This window comes from Zingiber officinale, chromosome 7A (assembly GCF_018446385.1).
Source record: "Zingiber officinale cultivar Zhangliang chromosome 7A, Zo_v1.1, whole genome shotgun sequence".
NCBI lineage: Eukaryota > Viridiplantae > Streptophyta > Magnoliopsida > Zingiberales > Zingiberaceae > Zingiber > Zingiber officinale.
The window spans coordinates 68499592-68517072 of record NC_055998.1 but is presented as its reverse complement, the minus strand read 5'-3'; the positions used below and the strand labels follow the sequence as shown (position 1 = coordinate 68517072).

The following is a 17481-nucleotide window of genomic DNA, read 5'->3' as shown; positions in this document are numbered from 1 at the left end:
GCTATTCAAATCTTTATCCATTCATGTAAATCTATCACTTGGATATTAATTCAGCTTTTTTCTAAGGAAGTGGGAGGATTATTTATGGTAGTCATAACTCGAACATATAAATTTACCAATTGGAACTACACCTTGAGGGCACACGAACAATAAGTGATTATGGTAAAGATCATACACGAGAGCATATTGCAATGCTGTGAAAGGGGATGCTCCTAAGGTCGAGTTGATTTTTACACGATAGATTCAATATGCTGTGAAAGGGGATGCTCCTAAGGTCGAGTTGATTTTTACACGATAGATTTATAGAATTGAGTAAAGGTCGAATCCCGATAAAGATCAAAGAATTATTTTCATATGTGATGACTATATTTAATTTTCTGATTTACTCCCTTCTAATTGTATAATATAATTATAGGGGACGACATTCCAAAGTATAGTTCGAGTTGATTATCACATAATGAATTTGTAGAATTGAGGAAGGGTCACATTACGATAAAGAACGAAAAATTATCTTTTTATATGATGATTAATTTTAATTTTCTGATTTACTCGTTTTCAATAGTATAGATAATCCTCGGAGGCCATCAAATTAACGGGAAGGGATCCTCTAGTGGGAGGCAATGCCCCCACCTGTTTAACATATGAGGATCATTGTCTTCTACCAATCCACATTTCCTGGTCCAGGAGAGGATCAAGAAAGGTGGTCCTGAAGATCTCATTCCTTTTACACCGGATGAAATTCATTAGTTTGGGAATGAGATCCTCTGGACCACCTTTCCTGATTCGCTCTTGGACCAGGAAATATGGATTGGTGGAAGACAATGACCCTCATATAAGCGGATCAAGAAAGGTGGATTGGTGGGAGGTAATGACCCCCACATATTAAACAGATGGAGGTCATTATCTCCCATCAATGTAAATACTGGATTAGAAGATGGTCCAATATTTACGGACGAGAGGATCTCTTTCCGGGTGTAAAATGCTATGAAAGGGGATGACTTATGCAAGTGCCGGCACATATGCCAGATTGCCAGCTCTGGAGGCTGCAGTAGGCCCTACACTGGGCCACAAATGTCAGCCCAATCTACAAACTTTAACGGCCCATGTAAGTATGGCGGCCCAAACGTACTGGGCATGGGTTTGAAAGTCCTCTATAAACCTCTCTGTCCTCGTCCACACTCACTCTATGCATCCCGATGCTTCGCCTTCGAACGCACCCCTTCTCTGGCGGCCGCTGCCTTCTTGCCGCCGGCGCTCGTTCCTCCCATCGAAGGGCGGGGACCTCGAGGAAGAAGGGTCCTACTCCCCCTCTTCCGCCCCCGAGCCCGCCGAATCCGCCGAAGAAGCCCACCCCCTCCACCTTCCTCGGCGTTACCTGGCACGACTCCTACAGCTGGATGTCCAACTTCGAAGACCCCGTCGCCATGCGCCACATGGATGTGCACATGGAGCAGGAGGAGAAGTACACGGAGGCCGTCTTGATAGCCTCCGGCGCCGACCGGTTCCAACGCAAGCTCATGATCGAGATGGCCCCAAGGATGGCGGCTGATCTGTGCACGCCACCTGTGAAGCTGGGCCCGTGGCTTTACTACCGCCGGGCGGAGGAGGGGAAGCAGTTCCATGTGCTCTGTAGGAGGTCCGCGGCCCTTCACCAGGAGTTTATTTCTTACAGCGAGCCGTCGGTGGGCTTCGATTTCCAGTCCGGGAGAAGGATCGAGCAGAAGCTGGTGGATTACAACCAAGAAGCTGAGCGGTTTGGTGGTAATAGTTATTATCATATAATTTTGCTTTGATAGCTGAAGAGATACATACCCATTCAATACTTGGAGAGAAACAAGGACACTTGAACTCAACGGAAAATGCATAAACTAAAATGCCAGCTCAGTTTGATTTGAATCTTATTTAAATCTCAAATCTTAGTTTCTAGTATCATCGAAGAAAAGAGAAAAAACGGGTCGCAGCCAAACTCTTTGTTCCCATGTTTTTTTTTTAATTTTAAAAAATAGAATAAAAATCATTTACTTTTGATAAATTCATTTACTAAAAGTTTGCTTATTCTGGATTTTTTCACTTCCTCCATGACCTTCTCTTATTTTCATATAAAATGGTACTTCTATTAGAATTTCATCTTCACATCAATACAAATTAAAGAACATTTAATTTTCTATTTTCTCAGGTATAAACAAAGCATGGAGAAATCACTCACCTTTGTGGTATTTATATATTTTATATTGTTCCTTGTTTACGTTTGTCTTGTGTCATTTGGATGCGCTAGCCAGCCGGCCGCACTGTCCAACATGACTTGAGCCCGAACTGGGTCATGTTTGCCTCAGCATGGCCCACGGGTAGAGCTATAAATAAACCAAAAATTTGTGATCAAGCTTAATATTTGGGTTGGTAATATCTTATTTATATTCGTTCAATATACTCAAGGTCGATTAAATGAACAAACTTGAACAACTCACTAAATTAAATGAACAACTCTGAACACATATATGTTAAGCTTATTAATGATCAATAACAAAGATTATGAATTGTTTGTTAATGTTCATGAACAATGGCCACGAACAAAATTTGTAAAATCATTAATAAAGCTCTTATCAAAAACAAAGAAGCTCTTAAAATGAACAAATAAACTTATTTTATCAAGCTGATTAACCAACCAAATAAGCTTAAAAAAACAAAAGTTTCAAATCATTAACAAACTCAAATTAAGAGCTTAGTAGAGCTCAATAATATCTAAACTTGTAGGATTGATGCACACTAGAGGGGGGGTGGTGAATAGCGTTCGTGGTTTTCATGTTCATTTTAAAACAAAAATCGAAGAGATAAGGGCAGTGAATAAAGATAGAAACGAAAAGCAAACAACACTAACACACAAATATTTACTTGGTTCGGAGCCTGTGACGACTTCTACTCCAAGGCCCGCAATCATCGATCGCTTTTGTTGGACAATCACTATCAATTAGGAAAGTTACAGTAATGATTACAATTAAGCAATTAACTTTAACAATAACAAATAATACCGACGACTTGGAGAATCAGATCTTAAACGTGATTGTCGTCGGAGCAGCTTTTGAGCGTCATAGAGGCTTTATCAGAGCAGCACACAGAAGTGGAAGTTGCTTAGACTGTTGTTATGAAGCCACTGGTCGAAGGCTTCGTTTATAGCCTGTTCCGGGTGCTTGGATCCCCTCTCGGGTGCTTGGACCATGCTGACGTGGCGTGCTTTCGCCGAAACTCGATCTAGCAAAGGTTATCCACTTCCGAGCGCCCGGACCGTGACGTAGGTCCGACCAATCCTCGCGCTCCAACTCGGCAAACAAATCATATTTTGGTCGTCTGGGCGCCTGGACCAGCTCCGGGCACTTGGACCGCGAGGGCACCTAGCCCTCGCCCGGGTTGTTGCTCGGCAAAGGCATCTCGGGCGCCCGGACCAACTCCGGGCGCCCGGAGTTGGCCTGGACCAACTCCGGGCGCCTGGACCAAGCTTTTTCCAGCAACTTCATTTTCTGCAAAATAAAGTTAGTCCAGGCAAAACAATATAAATAAGGTATGATTTTGACAACATTCTGACTGTCCGGTCCTGACTTTGAGTTTCGCTGAAGTCCTAGGTCGGACCGATGCCTATTGTTCTCTCTTCGGGGAACGTGCCCTCATATACTCCTCTCAGGAGAAATTACCTTTTGCCAAACCGGTCCTCCAGACCGTCTGAACTTTAGGTCTTCACGCTGAATGTCCGATCCACGACCCATCCAGTCTTCCACCTGGTGTTCGCGACTCCAGGATTTTCACCTAGAGTCCTTGACTCTAGGATTTCGCCCAAAGTCCTCGATTCGCCAAGATTTCGCTTAGTCCCTCAGATTAGGACTTTGTTGCCTAACCGCGACTTTTCTTTGCCTAAGATCATTTAGGACTTTTTTGCACACTTAGTTCAACGTATTAGACAACAAGATAACTTAACTTTGAACCCCTTTGCTATTATCAAAACACATCTTCGATCGTCTATGCTCTCTGCACCAACAAAACCAACCAAGCTTAAGGAAGCTTGAACAATCATTTCAACGGCAAGGTTCATTATAGGCTCGGCTTGACTCGGTCACTTTATCAAATAAGCTTGAACAATACAAAGCTTGACTTGGTTTGATTCATCTATAGCCCTACCCACGAGCCAAGTCTAGCTCAATTTTTAGTTATAAATTTATACTAATTATTATAAATATTAGATATTTTGAATGATATTTAGTTGAAATAGTAATTTTTTAGCTATTCATATTTTTCTAATTTTCAGAAATCTTTAGATTTTTTTAAAATTAAATCCAACCCATGAACCTAGGTTCATGCCTAAGGCATATTGTCCCAGGCTTAGGTTGAGTGGGACCCCTTTTTCTTGTGCTAGCTTGGTCTGACACAGAAATAAGATGGGTCTGTTCCTTGCTCGGCCTAGGCACAGCTAGTTGGAACCTCTATTCGAGAATGCATCTTTTGGATTGTGTGTGTCCCTTGATTTAGCTTTATTTCTTCTCTTCTTCTTGTATTGTCCATTTATATCTTGGTTTTAGATAATTTGGAGTTTTTTTTTTAATTTATATCAGCACTAATGTTGTTCTGGTAGATGTGTTGCCATTTATGTTCCCGTGGGTGAAGTAATGCTAGTTTTCTTGCCATTAAACATACTACATTATTTGATACCAGGATGCTCATATGAAGAACGATCTGAGGTATCTCCAGACCATCATTTTATTGCTTATACTATGTATGATAAAGAAAAAGATTCCTTCACTTTATGTGTGAGGGATTTAACTACTGGCATGCTATGTGACAAACCTCAAGCAGATCGAGTTGCTAATCTCTCATGGGCTATGAATGGGAAAGCATTACTCTACACTGTCACCGATAATGATAAACGTCCATATCGGTCAGTAAAATAATTGTCTTGTTTGTTTCTCTTTATATTGTAATCTGATTTGCTGTTTATTTTTCTTTAGGATCTTTTGTAGCATTCTTGGATCTAATAAAGATGATATTCTTATTTTCGAAGAATCCAAGGATAATGCTGTTGTGGAGATTAGAAATACCAAAGACTTTCAGTTTATAACTGTAAACATTTTTTCGAACAATTCATCAAAGGTATTTTCCAGATTAAACACATAGTTTTTTATTAAATGCCTTATAATTGTATGATATAAACTAGCCTTATGTTTTCTCATGGTAGGTGTTCTTGATAAATGCCGCTGATCCATTTTCAGGCATGACATTAGTGTGGGAATGTGAACCTTATGTTCATTGCATAGTGGAACACCACCAAGGTTGGTTATATTTATTTACAGATGCTGCTAGAGGAGGTGAAGCAGTAGACTATCATTATCTACTTCGCCGTGTTGCTAAAGATTATGATTCCAGAAACTGGGAGGTATGTTTTTTACATTTGTTCAGTTAAACCTAGATAGCTTATGCACTTTACACCAAGTGGATTACATACATTTCTTTGTTATCTCAATCAGGCACCCATGGCTTCTGTTTCTAAAGCCATTTGGAGTGCATAGGTCATGGTTTTAAACAATCCAAAAATTATAGCCAAGGACTCAATATTCTCTGTGACTTTAGCTTTGTTTGGCTCTGTCTAGCTACAAGCTTCATAAGGTCCTTACCTATTTGTTACTATGTGGGATACAAAGCAAACAATTCTGCATTAGTATAGGTATCTGGAATATCAGGAAGCAAAGAAATGAAGTTTGACATGTTTGTTTTATATTACAGTCTTCACTCATGATTATGACCTGCGAGAGGCATCACAATAACCTGGGACAGATTTGCTACAATAGGGCAAGGGATCAAATCCCGATGGACGCATGCCCTCGGAAAAAAACCTCTCCCAACCCCTAACCAACTTGATGGTCAGTTATAAGCTGACCCCATGATTGATCTCCCTTACATAGCTTGAGGACGAGTTGTGAGGGGTGTCTGGATGAGCGTAATTACCTTTTGCTACAATAATGTTCTGCTAATGAGAATTAACTCGTAGTTTACAAATTGTATCTTCCAATTTAGAATGATGCTTCTTACAGAATATAATGCACTTGAACAGACAGACCTTATTGATCTGTTCTTTGCAGGCTTCCTACTAAGCTAATATTAATCATCAAAAAAAATTTATTTTTGGTTCATGCACTTCTCATACTTCTTGAGTTTTTATGGAATATTGTCCATTTCTATATACTTTATAGTATATTTTAGCTTCAATAGAAGAGATACCTTTTCAGAGATTAGTTATGCAAACACAAACTAGATTCAATTTGGCTAATAGATTCTCCAAATTGACATGGCTGATTATTCTTTGTTGTACATTTTCAATCAATGAAATTGTATTTTATTTGCCAACATGACAAATCATTTTTCTGGAGTGAGGTTTTGTCCAATCCATAATGGCTTTGGGTGAGGTAGCTCCTCCAAACTACATATGGATTTTCCCTCCATCAATAATGTGATGCTAAATTGAGAGGTCTTTGTATGCTTCCGTGTGGTTTGCTGAATTATCTCATGATAGTTTGTCATCAAAGGAAGTTCCTGATTGCCTTTTATCGCTTATGGTAATTGAAAGAAATTGGGTTGGTCATGTTTACTAAGATGCTTTCGGTTGCATCATATTTGCTGTTGTCCATGATGCAATGAAATGTAATTTTGGTATTTTCATTTTCCCATTTTTATGATTTAATTGATGATTCTTCCTTGCCATCTCACAGAGTTTTCTTCTTGAGGATCTTGGTGTTAACATTGTAGACATTGATTTTTGTGAAACTCACATGGTTCTTATTCTTAAAGAAGGCAAATTGTTCAGATTATGTTCTATACCTCTACCTCTATCTGTGGATGGAAAAGTAAGTTATGACTCTGCAAATTCATCTAATTATAAGTTTCAAAGAAAATATTGGAATATGTTTATCTTTACCTCTAACTGTACCTGAATGATTATATGGTAGTTTGTAAGAATTAATACATTTATGTGTCTGTATTTTTCTCATTGACCTTTCACAAGGGTGTATTTATCGAAGACCAATTAACCTTAAATTATTTGTTGCTTATTTTCAGACCGTTTGGTCATGGATAAATGTGTCATAAAAAAATATTGCAGTTATTTAGTAATAGATGCAATGCAATAACTTGTAGTATAATTTAAATAAGAAATAGGGATAAGGTTTACAGTTGGGTTCTTATCTTGTGAGCAGAACTCTTACTTAAACTGGGTGTGGATGAATATTGATTAGTGGCTTTGATTGTGATATTTTTATTCTTTAATGGACATTGACTTGAATTTCATGTTGATATGAAGTACAAAAGGATTGGGTTAGTCAGCTGTGATCAAGGTTGAAATCTTATATTTAGCTGGAGTTTTGGTTCCTGATTAGAATGAGGCATGTCGATTGTGTTTTGTGCCAGTGTTAGTGGGTGCGCCAAGCACCAATACTAGGCAGGATGAGGAGAACTACGCACAGAAGAACAACTAACATCGGTGGCTGTGCTGAGCATCAATCTAAGCAGAGGAGAACTAGGCGGCAATAGCAGAGGAGGAGGGTGCATGTATCACTACTTTACTACCATCATAGATTCCACGAGTCTTGCAGGAAGCTTGATCATAGACTCGCAGACCACACGAGCCTCATCTGAAGTTGTCTTGCCTAGTGAGGAAGTTGATTTATCCCCAAAGGTGGAGAAGTTGTGAGGAAGTTTCATAGTCACAGAGAGTTCTGGGTTCAGTTGATAGACCGAGATATTATGGTGCTGATTGTCATGGAACAAAATTATAAACCTTAGTTGTGATTTTATTTATTTCATATTGGACAATGATTTGCATATCTTATCTGTTACACAGTACAAAAGGATAAAAAAAACTTGTAATTAGTTTTCACATTCATTGATTTCATGTTGCTTGTAGCATATTTAGAAACCTGATGTTCCTTAAACCATTTGAGCTGACAAGTCAAAATTGACCTTTTAACACTTTACAGGTGATTGTTGAACTGCTGCCATATGCATTGTCTCAATGTTGTCGAGTTACAGCATAACCATATTTTTCTTCTTGTTTGCAAATGCCTGTCACTTTTTATTATCTATATGCATTATGCCACTTCACATAGGTTTCCCTAACTCTTAATGGCAGGGACCTGTGCATCTTTCAGCTCTCCAGCCTTGCTTTTTGCCACTTCCTGAACATGTTTGTCAGATTATGCCTGGTCCAAATTATGATTATCATTCCTCCATTATGCGATTTATAATTTCGTCACCCGTGGTATGCAGATTACCATTTCAACATGTCTAGTATTTTTTTTTTCTCTGAATGCAGTCAATTCTGGTATGGATCCATAAATATATGAAAAGATTGTCATATTGTCATTAATTTTGATAACGGCTTCAAGCCTCATTCTAGTGTTGTGTTTCTGTCAGCAGAGGCTCTAGCTTGGTGAATACACGAACTGAAATATTGTAAATTAAAACTAATCTCCTTACTTGTTTTCCTTGGAAGAACGTGAATTTAGTCCATTTATTCTGGTCTTTTAAAGAGGTTTAATAGATTTTTATTTCTAGAGTGGATTATGTAACAATTAATACACTAGTTTAATTAATGGTTTATGATGACATCAACACCTTGAAACTTAGCAGCAATTAGATTGTTCTTGAGTGAATAGTAACTTTTAGAGTATGATTTTGCAGATGCCGGATGCCACTGTTGATTATAACTTAACAAATGGAAAGTGGCACATAGTGCAACAACATAATATTTTGCATGAGCGCACGCGAACTTTGTATGGCTCTGCAGCCATTTCAGACACTAAAGAAGCACCAGTTTCAAAAGGAGTAGGCAGCCATGATCATCCCCATTGTTCAGATGGTGTGTGGAACGAGCTTACTGAGTTTTATGCGTGTGAATATTTAGAGGTTCCTTCAAACAATGAGGTCCTTGTCCCCTTAACAATCATATACTCTCGAAAGCACAAGCATGAGAACAGTCCAGCACTGCTTCATGGTTATGGTGCTTATGGTGAACTGTTAGATAAGCGCTGGAAAAGTGAGTTCAAAAGCCTACTGGATCGTGGTTGGGTGATTGCTTATGCTGATGTCAGGTTTTTATTCTGTGCCTAGTTTAAGATTTCTTATTAGTTACCCATTCGTAAATCTCTATGGTCTTGGTTCTTTGCTTCAGTATCTTTTGTGATCTGAACTGAAAAAGAATAGGAGGTTTTAGATGTGGCAGTGTTTTAGTGGTCAGAAACATAAAAGAAAAAAGAAACTTTTTCCATTCCTAAATATTCAGAATTTATAAATCTGTATTTCACTATTATATTGAAATATTGCTTAGTAAGTTGCTAGCTAACTTAGTGTCTAAAGTATGCCAACAGAGGTGGTGGTGGTGGTGGTAAGAAGTGGCACAATGATGGAAAGCGTAGCAGAAAACAGAATTCAATCATCGACTATATTTCATGTGCTGATTTTCTAGTTCAAGAAGGTATTGTGCAAGAGAACAAGCTTGCGGGTTGGGGATGTGGTGCCGGAGGGCTTTTGGTTGCTTCAGCTCTTAACAGTCGTCCAGATTTGTTCAAGGCTGCAGTTTTGAAGGTACATATGATGGCTGATGCATTCCTATGCAAACTAGTTGTGTAAAAGGCATTGTACTTTCTTGAGGTGATAATGATAAATATTCCATATTGTGACATTGGGGGACAATGGTGCCCATCTAAAAATGTTTCCAGTGCCTTAGATAAGGGGTAATACACCAAAAAATTGCTTTGCTTGAGATGTTTTTCATTTGTTTCAAGATATGGATCCTGTTTAGATGATGGAACTCTAGAAGGATCGTGATAAACAATAGTTTAAACTTTAAAGAAGACTCAGTGCTTGTGTAGTTTTCTTTTCACAATTTCAAATTGTGGTCCAAATAGGGATGTAAGTTTGAATATATGCTAAGCTTGACAATAAAAATAGACAAATTTAAACATTAGTGAGTTCTGATTTTAACACCCATTAACAAAACTCATGAAGAATTTGCTTGTCATGTTTCTGTTAGCTTTTTAATGTATAATGAATATAAACTGTATATTCACAAAGTCCATAATAAACTATATATATATTTGTGGTAATATTTTGTAAATTTTCATAAAAATTTTATGGCTCTAAAATACATATATAGAACTGATAAAAAAACAATAGTTTCATTAATTAGATATATTTTAGCTAACCTTATGACCAAATTTGTATATACAATTTCTTAAACCTTTGCCCTGTTTGAGCTTGGTTAACACTGAGCTTAGTTTGAGTTTGTTCATTTGTCTAATAAACAAGCTGAAGCATAGTTAAAGCTCACTTGTAGCTGCAGGTTTGGAAGCATGCAGATTGTACTAATTGGGCTTTGGGTCATATATTGCACAACTGTTTACGACAATACACCAAACAGTTTTATTTCAGTAAAAATGCTTTTGTAATTTTTTGCTGATACTAAGAAGAATTTCTTAGCATCTCATGAAAGTTTAAAATGTGGTTCTTGATTACCAGTATTCGACATGTTGTAGTAATCTTGGTTAGAGTACACTATTATTATTATCTCTTATTTTACCTGGGATGTCCTTTTCCTATCTTTTCTATTATCCCTGTGGAGAAATTTCTACATGTTTGTTTTATGGTATTTTCAATCAGACAGCTTCAAATCTAATTGTTGAAGTATTTGCCATATAGCTTTGACTGTTCATAAGTTTGGAACTATAGATACCACTTTTGTGATACAAAAAATCTGTTGTGTTAGCTTTATATTTGTGCTAAATTCAGATCATCACTAGACCAATGCAACACTATTAGTTTCCTCTATAAAAACGTGTTTTAACATCTCTTTTTAATAATTAATTATTTCTTTTCATATGTTTGTTTCCCTTATAGAACTGTATCTTCTTCCTTCGGTTGCTATACTGAAAGAACTTGGTTGCCTTTTCAATCTTCAGGTTCCTTTTCTAGATGTCTGTAACACTCTGCTCCACCCTGTTTTGCCTCTCACACCTGCTGATTATGAGGAATTTGGCTATCCTTTTGAAGTTGAAGATTTTCTTGCCATCAGGAAGTATTCCCCTTACGATAATATTCAAAAGGATGTTCCTTATCCAGCTGTTTTGGTAACGTCATCTTTGAATACAAGGTGCATTCCAGCTCTAGTTACCAAAATAAAATATATTGCGAACTGAATTTAGTGGCTGACTTTTGCTTTTGGCTATATTTGCCACCCTATTCAAACTTTTATTATGCCTTGCTTTTTTGTGAGTTGAAGTTTCACTGTCAAAAGCATTCTTGTTTCTGAACATATAATTTTTATTATTATTTAATTTTGTTATGTCTCAAGAAAAGAAAGATAGTAGTAATTAGCTTAAATTTGGAGACCAAGTTGTCTGAATTTATATCCATTGTAAAAAAAAAATTCTCCTAAAGACCATAAACTAATAATAACTCACAATTCACAAATTGAGAAAATAAACAAAAATCATTAATTTGTTCATATCTGGAGTTTGAACTAATAGTTGGTACCATTGAATTTTGTATCCAACAATAATGCATCAAATTCTAGCTCAATAGCTTTTGGTTGGTATTTTTTATGAGTATCAATTATAACATTAAATTATGCTTCAGTGATTTGAAGTTTCTCTGTATTTTTGAGTTTTAGCTTCCAATTAATTTCATAATTAGCTGATTCCTCTGAATATACATATTTTTGCATTGTAGCCAAATAGTTTTTCAAGTTAAAACTCGCAAAAAGATGTTCTTACATATGTTTGAAACCTGTTTCATATGTGATAGGTTTGGGATATGGGAAGCAGCTAAATGGGTTGCAAAAGTAAGAGAGCTGACCGTCTATGATCCTCAGAGGCCAATCCTGTTTAATCTGACAGCGGATATAGTCGAAGAAAGTAAGTATCTAGAGGCCAAAGAGTGTGCCCTGGAAGCTGCTTTTCTCATAAAAATGGTGTCAGAATCCTAGACGTAAGCCATATGCACCGAACATGGATGGAATCCAATGCTTTTGTTGCCTTCTTCAGAGGCTTCCTTTCCTCATGGTTCCTAGCGAATGTGCTAATTGCGTCCAGGTCTTGCCAAGGGAAGAAAACTAGTGAAGTTAAAAGCAGCTTCCAACCTAAGCAGATCATCTGAAATATCAATGTGATTCTCAGATAAACGAACTAAAATGCCATCACTTACAGTGGATGTTTCAGTGACCCTAACAACAGTTGCCTTGTTGCTCGTTGATTGAGATGCTAAAGCGGTTTGTTCTTGTAGCTTGTTAAACAATGTTACGGAGCAGAACGAGGACTTTGCAAGATATAAATTATTTGGTCTTGAGTTAGTTTTTTATTCCGGTTGTTTCATCAGAGTTCATAATGTACCTTTGTTCATTATGTGACGCATGTAAATAATCTTGGATAGTTTCATAAAATAGGCAATGTAGTGGGAAACAAAATAATTAACCATTTTCTATTTATCTTAATATAATTCCATTAGAAATCTTGTATGATTAGGATCAGTATTCAAATAAAGAAAGAGGAAGATTATTTATATTAAAAAGATTAAAATTTAAGGGAAGTACATTCAATGCTAATTTTTAATTATTTTGAATGACTTTAATGGATTTTAAAAATTTAATTGTATTCAATCTAGATTTTTATAAAGTTTATAGAAATCTAATGGTATTCAAATTAGATTTTTATAGAGTTTAAAAAGTTATGTGGTATTCAAATTTGACTTTTTAAAATTCTATGGAAATCTTTTGGTATCTAAGGTTTCAATAGATTTTTATTCTTTTAGAATTCATTGGATATAAATTTTAATCAATAAGAGTTTTTCAAAATATTTGGTATAATTTTAAAAATAGAATAAAAAATCTTCTCCTCACTCTTGAGATTTCAATCGACTTCAAATCACCTTAATTTTTTACGAATAAGTCTTTTCTCTTCCCACTCTTCGATTTTGATTATTTCTTTGATCTAAAAGGTCCTATCTTTGTTCAACCTCTCGACAGCCTACATCAACCTCTCTGCATGTATTTCATGTGAAGCTGAGAGTCCTCTGAAACACTGTTTTCCGACGTTATAACGGTAAAATAATGAATTGAAACGGTCGAAACGCAACAACAACCACTTGCAACCTTTTCTTTGACGGTAGCTCACGGCGGCAGGCTACAGACGGAGAATTTTCTCCGATTGCTCGTGATGGGAAACAATGAGGAGTATCATCAGGTGAAGCTTGCAGTGCGTCGGAAAGGAGGAAAATAAATAAAAAAATTATTTGAGGCGGTCGATGATGCTTTCGTCAGCTACTTGCGAGCAGGTCAAAGTCGAAGTCGATTTGGACAGTGGCGCTATGCGTAAAGGGAAGAGAAACTTAGACATTAGGTTTTAATATAAAATATATATTAATAAATCAAATTCATGCTCAACTTAATTAATAGATAATTTAATAAAAGTCTAATGAGATTATACCCTAAAATATTCTATGAAATTTATTTAAAGTTTAAAAATTTATAAATAAATTTTATATATTTATATTTATTTATTTTAATAATATTATTACTAATCAAAGTAATAATATTATTATTAATTTTATTACTAATCAAATTTATTAATTCACCACTTTATTAAAAATTTGATCAAATTAAAGGGTTGACCAATATTTCATGATAATTTGAATAAAATTTGTAAATAAAAATATTTAAAATTATTATAATATTATTGGATTTAAAATTATATTATTATTTTTTTTTTACAAAAGTATAAGATGTTATCCTCTCTTTATTTTTAGTCAAAATAAAATAAAAGTATAAAAAGCTGAAAAAAAATTATAGACAAATATATTATTTATTATTTTATTAAAAAATAAATTTAATTATGTATTTTAGATTTTATTAAAAATAAATATCGTGTGAGATCATTCTAAGATTGGATACACCCCCTTAAATTTATAAGTTTTCATAAAATTTATAAATATCTGTAAAAATTTTATAAAAAAGTCTATAAAATTATTTTCACAACTATATGAAATTATATAAAAATTAATAAAGATCTAATAATTTCATTAAAATTTATCATTAAAAAAAAATCAATAAAAAGTTATTCAATCTCTGATTGAAGATACCCGTCTAAGTTATTTAATGCTAATTGTTGGTTCCAAGCTTGTTTATGGGCCCAAATTATTATTCAGGCCTTGTCCAAATAATAACTGGTTTTTGAGATAACGGATCTAGGATGTTTGCACCCGTTAGCCTGCATCCATCCTACTCCGCATGCCAGGAACCCTATCCCTGCCATTGAAACGGGAACGACGACGCAAGCATCGAGCGAGAGAAGAACATATACCAAATACCAGCAAGTCAACAAGGCGATGCCGTCTCTTCTCCGCCTTCATCCGACGCCTTCTTTGTCATCCATGGCGGCTTCGAATCTAAATTCCTTCGCCTCCTTTCAAAGACGATCCACGGTGATCTCCTCATTCTTCCTCCCCTCGCACTGTTATTTTGTTTCTGATCTGTCGAATCTATTTAATTCAAACCCATAAAAAAAAAGATTGTTTTTTATAGATATTTTGCGCTTCAAAAGTTTATTTATTACGCTCACTAGCTTGCCTCTCTGCTCGAACAGCCCCAATGGTCGATGCCGTTCCAATCATTACCAGCGACATCGCTAAAACTTTTCAGATACGGTGGAGGGAGTGACCTCGTGCCTCTCGCATCGAGTGCAACAACTTCTGGGGGGTCTGATGACTCAATTCTAAATTTAAGAATTGATGATATCCTTAAAATGTTCGATGGATTTCCTGAACCAGTTAAGAACTTTCCGTGGATGAGAGTGGTCCGGATTTTCCAAAGCATCATCTTTGAGCTTGTATTGGCCGTGCTGAGGTACCTCAGCGTCCCACTTTTAGCTATCACGTCTCTCAGCGAGATGTCCTACTGCGCCCATGAGAGAAAGATGGGTGTGATCCCTATTCCGTTCGCATTCGGTTTTACCCTTGCCAAGGTACTTAAGGGCGTTGCAGAAGACTTTTCATCAGACCTTAAGGTTCGGTTGTTATTTTAGTGATTTCTTTGTATCAGAGTTTGAGGAGCTATACTCCATGTATGTGGTAGTGTTCTTCTAACGTTGGGTCTCCTTTTTCAGGAAGGCGAGACTCCCTGGCATCTGTTTCTGATTGCTAGCTTTTTCACATTGCTCAAGTTGCCTGGTCCTTACTATCCATATCTCGGTCGATTATTGATTCCTCACTTTGCCAATGGTGGCCTTTGCATGTCTTTTTGGCTAATATTTATGTGGTATAGAAGACCTCATGCAAAATCTGAAGCTTCTTTGTAGTTTTGTTGTCTTACCTATCTTACTTTCTCTTCTTCATGATGAATTCTATGTATGCAGAATTGGTGTATACCTTTCTCGAAAATTATTCTATGATTTAGATAAGAATGTTGTTCCAATTGTCAGGAAAATATTTAATTCCAACCAGTTTATCTGTTTATCAGGCTTGGATGAAAATACATTGGCAGAAGTTTATGGTTAGCAATGTTAATGCTAATTGACTAATTGAGGATCCTCCTAGATAACAATGAAAAAGAAGTTTTGTAGGAAAAGATTTGTGATTTTTCTTAAAGCAGACTTATACCACCCCATTCAGAGAGGGGTACAAAATTCTGCTCCAATCCTTTCCTTAGATTCAAGCTAGCTAGTGTGTTTTTGAGGAATTCTTTTGGTGGGAATATGAGAGTGAGAAAGAAAAAGAAGGAAGAATAAAACCATATAGAGGAATATAGAATGTTGAAATTGTTGCATAGAGCACAAGAAGTTTGCTATCCAGTTCGTTTGAAAAAGAAAGGAAACACAAGTCTTTTACTCTGCAGGAATATGAAGAAGGAATTACAAATCTTTCCTTAAATTTGATGCTATGAGTGCTATTGAAGTGTTGTTGCTCCTTGCAAATTATGAGCATCATCATCCCTGCTCTTTGCATTAAGGGATGGTAATTTATAGTTTGACTTCTGTATTGAAAACTATATCTGGATGTTCTGTTTTAGTTAATGCATAGAAGGTGGAGAAAATCTTTGGTGTGGAACAAGGAGAGTTTTTTTTTTTTTTTAAAAAAATTGCCTTCTTAAACTTCTTTCTTCATCTCTACTGGTCTTACCTTATTCTCTTTTGTTTTGTTAGTGTTAATCTGGAAATATTTATCTGACTCATTTAGGTCAGATTTTGATATTTAATACTCAATTCAAATAGGCTCAAGGCACATGCCACTAAGGCCTATGTATATATATATATATAGAGTAAATATTTAAAATTATGGTTAAAGTAAATTTGAATCAAGATTTTTTTAGTAATTTAAATTTTTTATTAATCAAATTAGATTTTGTCAATAATTTTTAATTTTATTAATTTTTTATAAATTAAAGTTAAATTTGGTCATTTTAATTTTTTTTCTCGTTAAATTTAGATTTGATTGATAAATTAAATTTTTTACTTTAAAATTAGATTTTGTTGTTAATTTTTTTTATAATTTATCAGGAATTTTTAATTTTTTATTAATAAAATTTAATTTACTAACAAAAATTAAGTTTGATTTATAAATTTAAAATATTTATTTGTTATACTTATTAGTAATTGATATTTTTTTATAAAAATATTTTTAAAAGTTAAAAACATATTTAATATTACACTATTATATCTCTATAAATTTTATTTTATTTTTCTTTCTTTTCCTACATTATCTTTTTTATATCATGTTTATTATGCTCGGGCTCTGCAAATTATTATGCACTCCTTTTTTTTGTTATTTTATCATTTAACGACTAAATTTTTCAACTAAATAAATTTGATTGATAATTTATCAAAATTAAAATTGATTAAATGACAGCTCAATGTATAAAATTTCATAACAAATTTGTTATTGCATTTTTTCGTCAAAAGTTAAAATTGATGGATAAAAAATTTTAAGATAATAATTAAAATATATAGCAATAATATTATTATAATTTATTAACCATTGCCATTAGTATTTTTAACATTTTATTAATAAAATTTAATTTAATTTATTTAATTAAAAATATTTATTAGATAAATATATTATTTTTAATAAATCATACTAGAAAGTTTAGCATACAAAATTTTTTATTTTTAAAATTTTACTAATAAAGAAGTGAGTGTACGACTTAGTTGATAATGCTTCCGATTGTGAAAATAATTTTTTATGGTATAAATTATCCTTTTTAATTTTACTAATTAAATTAAACGTCTCTAATAATATTTTATAAAAAATACTATTTATTTTTTAAAAAAATACTAAGGCCTTAAAAAAAATCTATCTTAGAAATGATTCAGGTTCTCATCGAATTTAGATTTATTTAAATTTATGACTATCCATGTATATTATATTTAACATGTGTAAGTATGGACAAGTAGGAAAAAAATATATGTGAAT

General features: G+C 34.8%; 2 protein-coding genes across 3 annotated transcripts; both read left to right on the top strand.

Annotated features, from left to right (window-relative positions):
* The first annotated feature begins 1180 nt into the window (after positions 1 to 1180).
* LOC122001483 (protease 2-like) lies at positions 1181 to 12504 on the top strand. 2 transcript variants are annotated; one of them, XM_042556250.1, is made up of 10 exons: positions 1181 to 1761; positions 4696 to 4918; positions 4989 to 5130; positions 5216 to 5413; positions 6744 to 6878; positions 8159 to 8287; positions 8710 to 9119; positions 9396 to 9612; positions 10986 to 11176; positions 11830 to 12504. In XM_042556250.1, the coding sequence occupies exons 1-10, from the start codon at positions 1197 to 1199 to the stop codon at positions 12008 to 12010; spliced, it is 2391 nt and encodes a 796-aa protein (XP_042412184.1). In that variant the 5' UTR covers positions 1181 to 1196; the 3' UTR covers positions 12011 to 12504. The 2 variants fall into 2 exon arrangements, 1 of the variants encoding a protein (XP_042412184.1); XR_006117384.1 differs by having other exon boundaries at positions 1217 to 1761; positions 4696 to 4721; positions 4837 to 4918; ... (1 more) ...; positions 8710 to 9612; positions 11830 to 11879.
* A 1827-nt stretch (positions 12505 to 14331) lies between these two features.
* LOC122000161 lies at positions 14332 to 15515 on the top strand. Its single transcript, XM_042554665.1, has 3 exons — positions 14332 to 14499; positions 14661 to 15080; positions 15180 to 15515. The coding sequence occupies exons 1-3, from the start codon at positions 14404 to 14406 to the stop codon at positions 15369 to 15371; spliced, it is 708 nt and encodes a 235-aa protein (XP_042410599.1). The 5' UTR covers positions 14332 to 14403; the 3' UTR covers positions 15372 to 15515.
* The last annotated feature ends 1966 nt before the right edge of the window (positions 15516 to 17481 follow it).

What these genes read in the sequence shown, in the direction of transcription:
- LOC122001483 (XM_042556250.1), top strand. Translation starts at nt 1,197, where the DNA reads ATGCTTCGCCTTCGAACGCACCCCTTCTCTGGCGGCCGCTGCCTTCTT. An exon ending in AGAAGCTGAGCGGTTTGGTG is followed by an intron (nt 1,762 to 4,695) that starts GTAATAGTTATT and finishes ATTTGATACCAG; the next exon opens with GATGCTCATATGAAGAACGA. An exon ending in TTATAATTTCGTCACCCGTG is followed by an intron (nt 8,288 to 8,709) that starts GTATGCAGATTA and finishes ATGATTTTGCAG; the next exon opens with ATGCCGGATGCCACTGTTGA.
- LOC122000161 (XM_042554665.1), top strand. Translation starts at nt 14,404, where the DNA reads ATGCCGTCTCTTCTCCGCCTTCATCCGACGCCTTCTTTGTCATCCATG. An exon ending in CCTTTCAAAGACGATCCACG is followed by an intron (nt 14,500 to 14,660) that starts GTGATCTCCTCA and finishes CTGCTCGAACAG; the next exon opens with CCCCAATGGTCGATGCCGTT. An exon ending in ACTTTTCATCAGACCTTAAG is followed by an intron (nt 15,081 to 15,179) that starts GTTCGGTTGTTA and finishes CTCCTTTTTCAG; the next exon opens with GAAGGCGAGACTCCCTGGCA.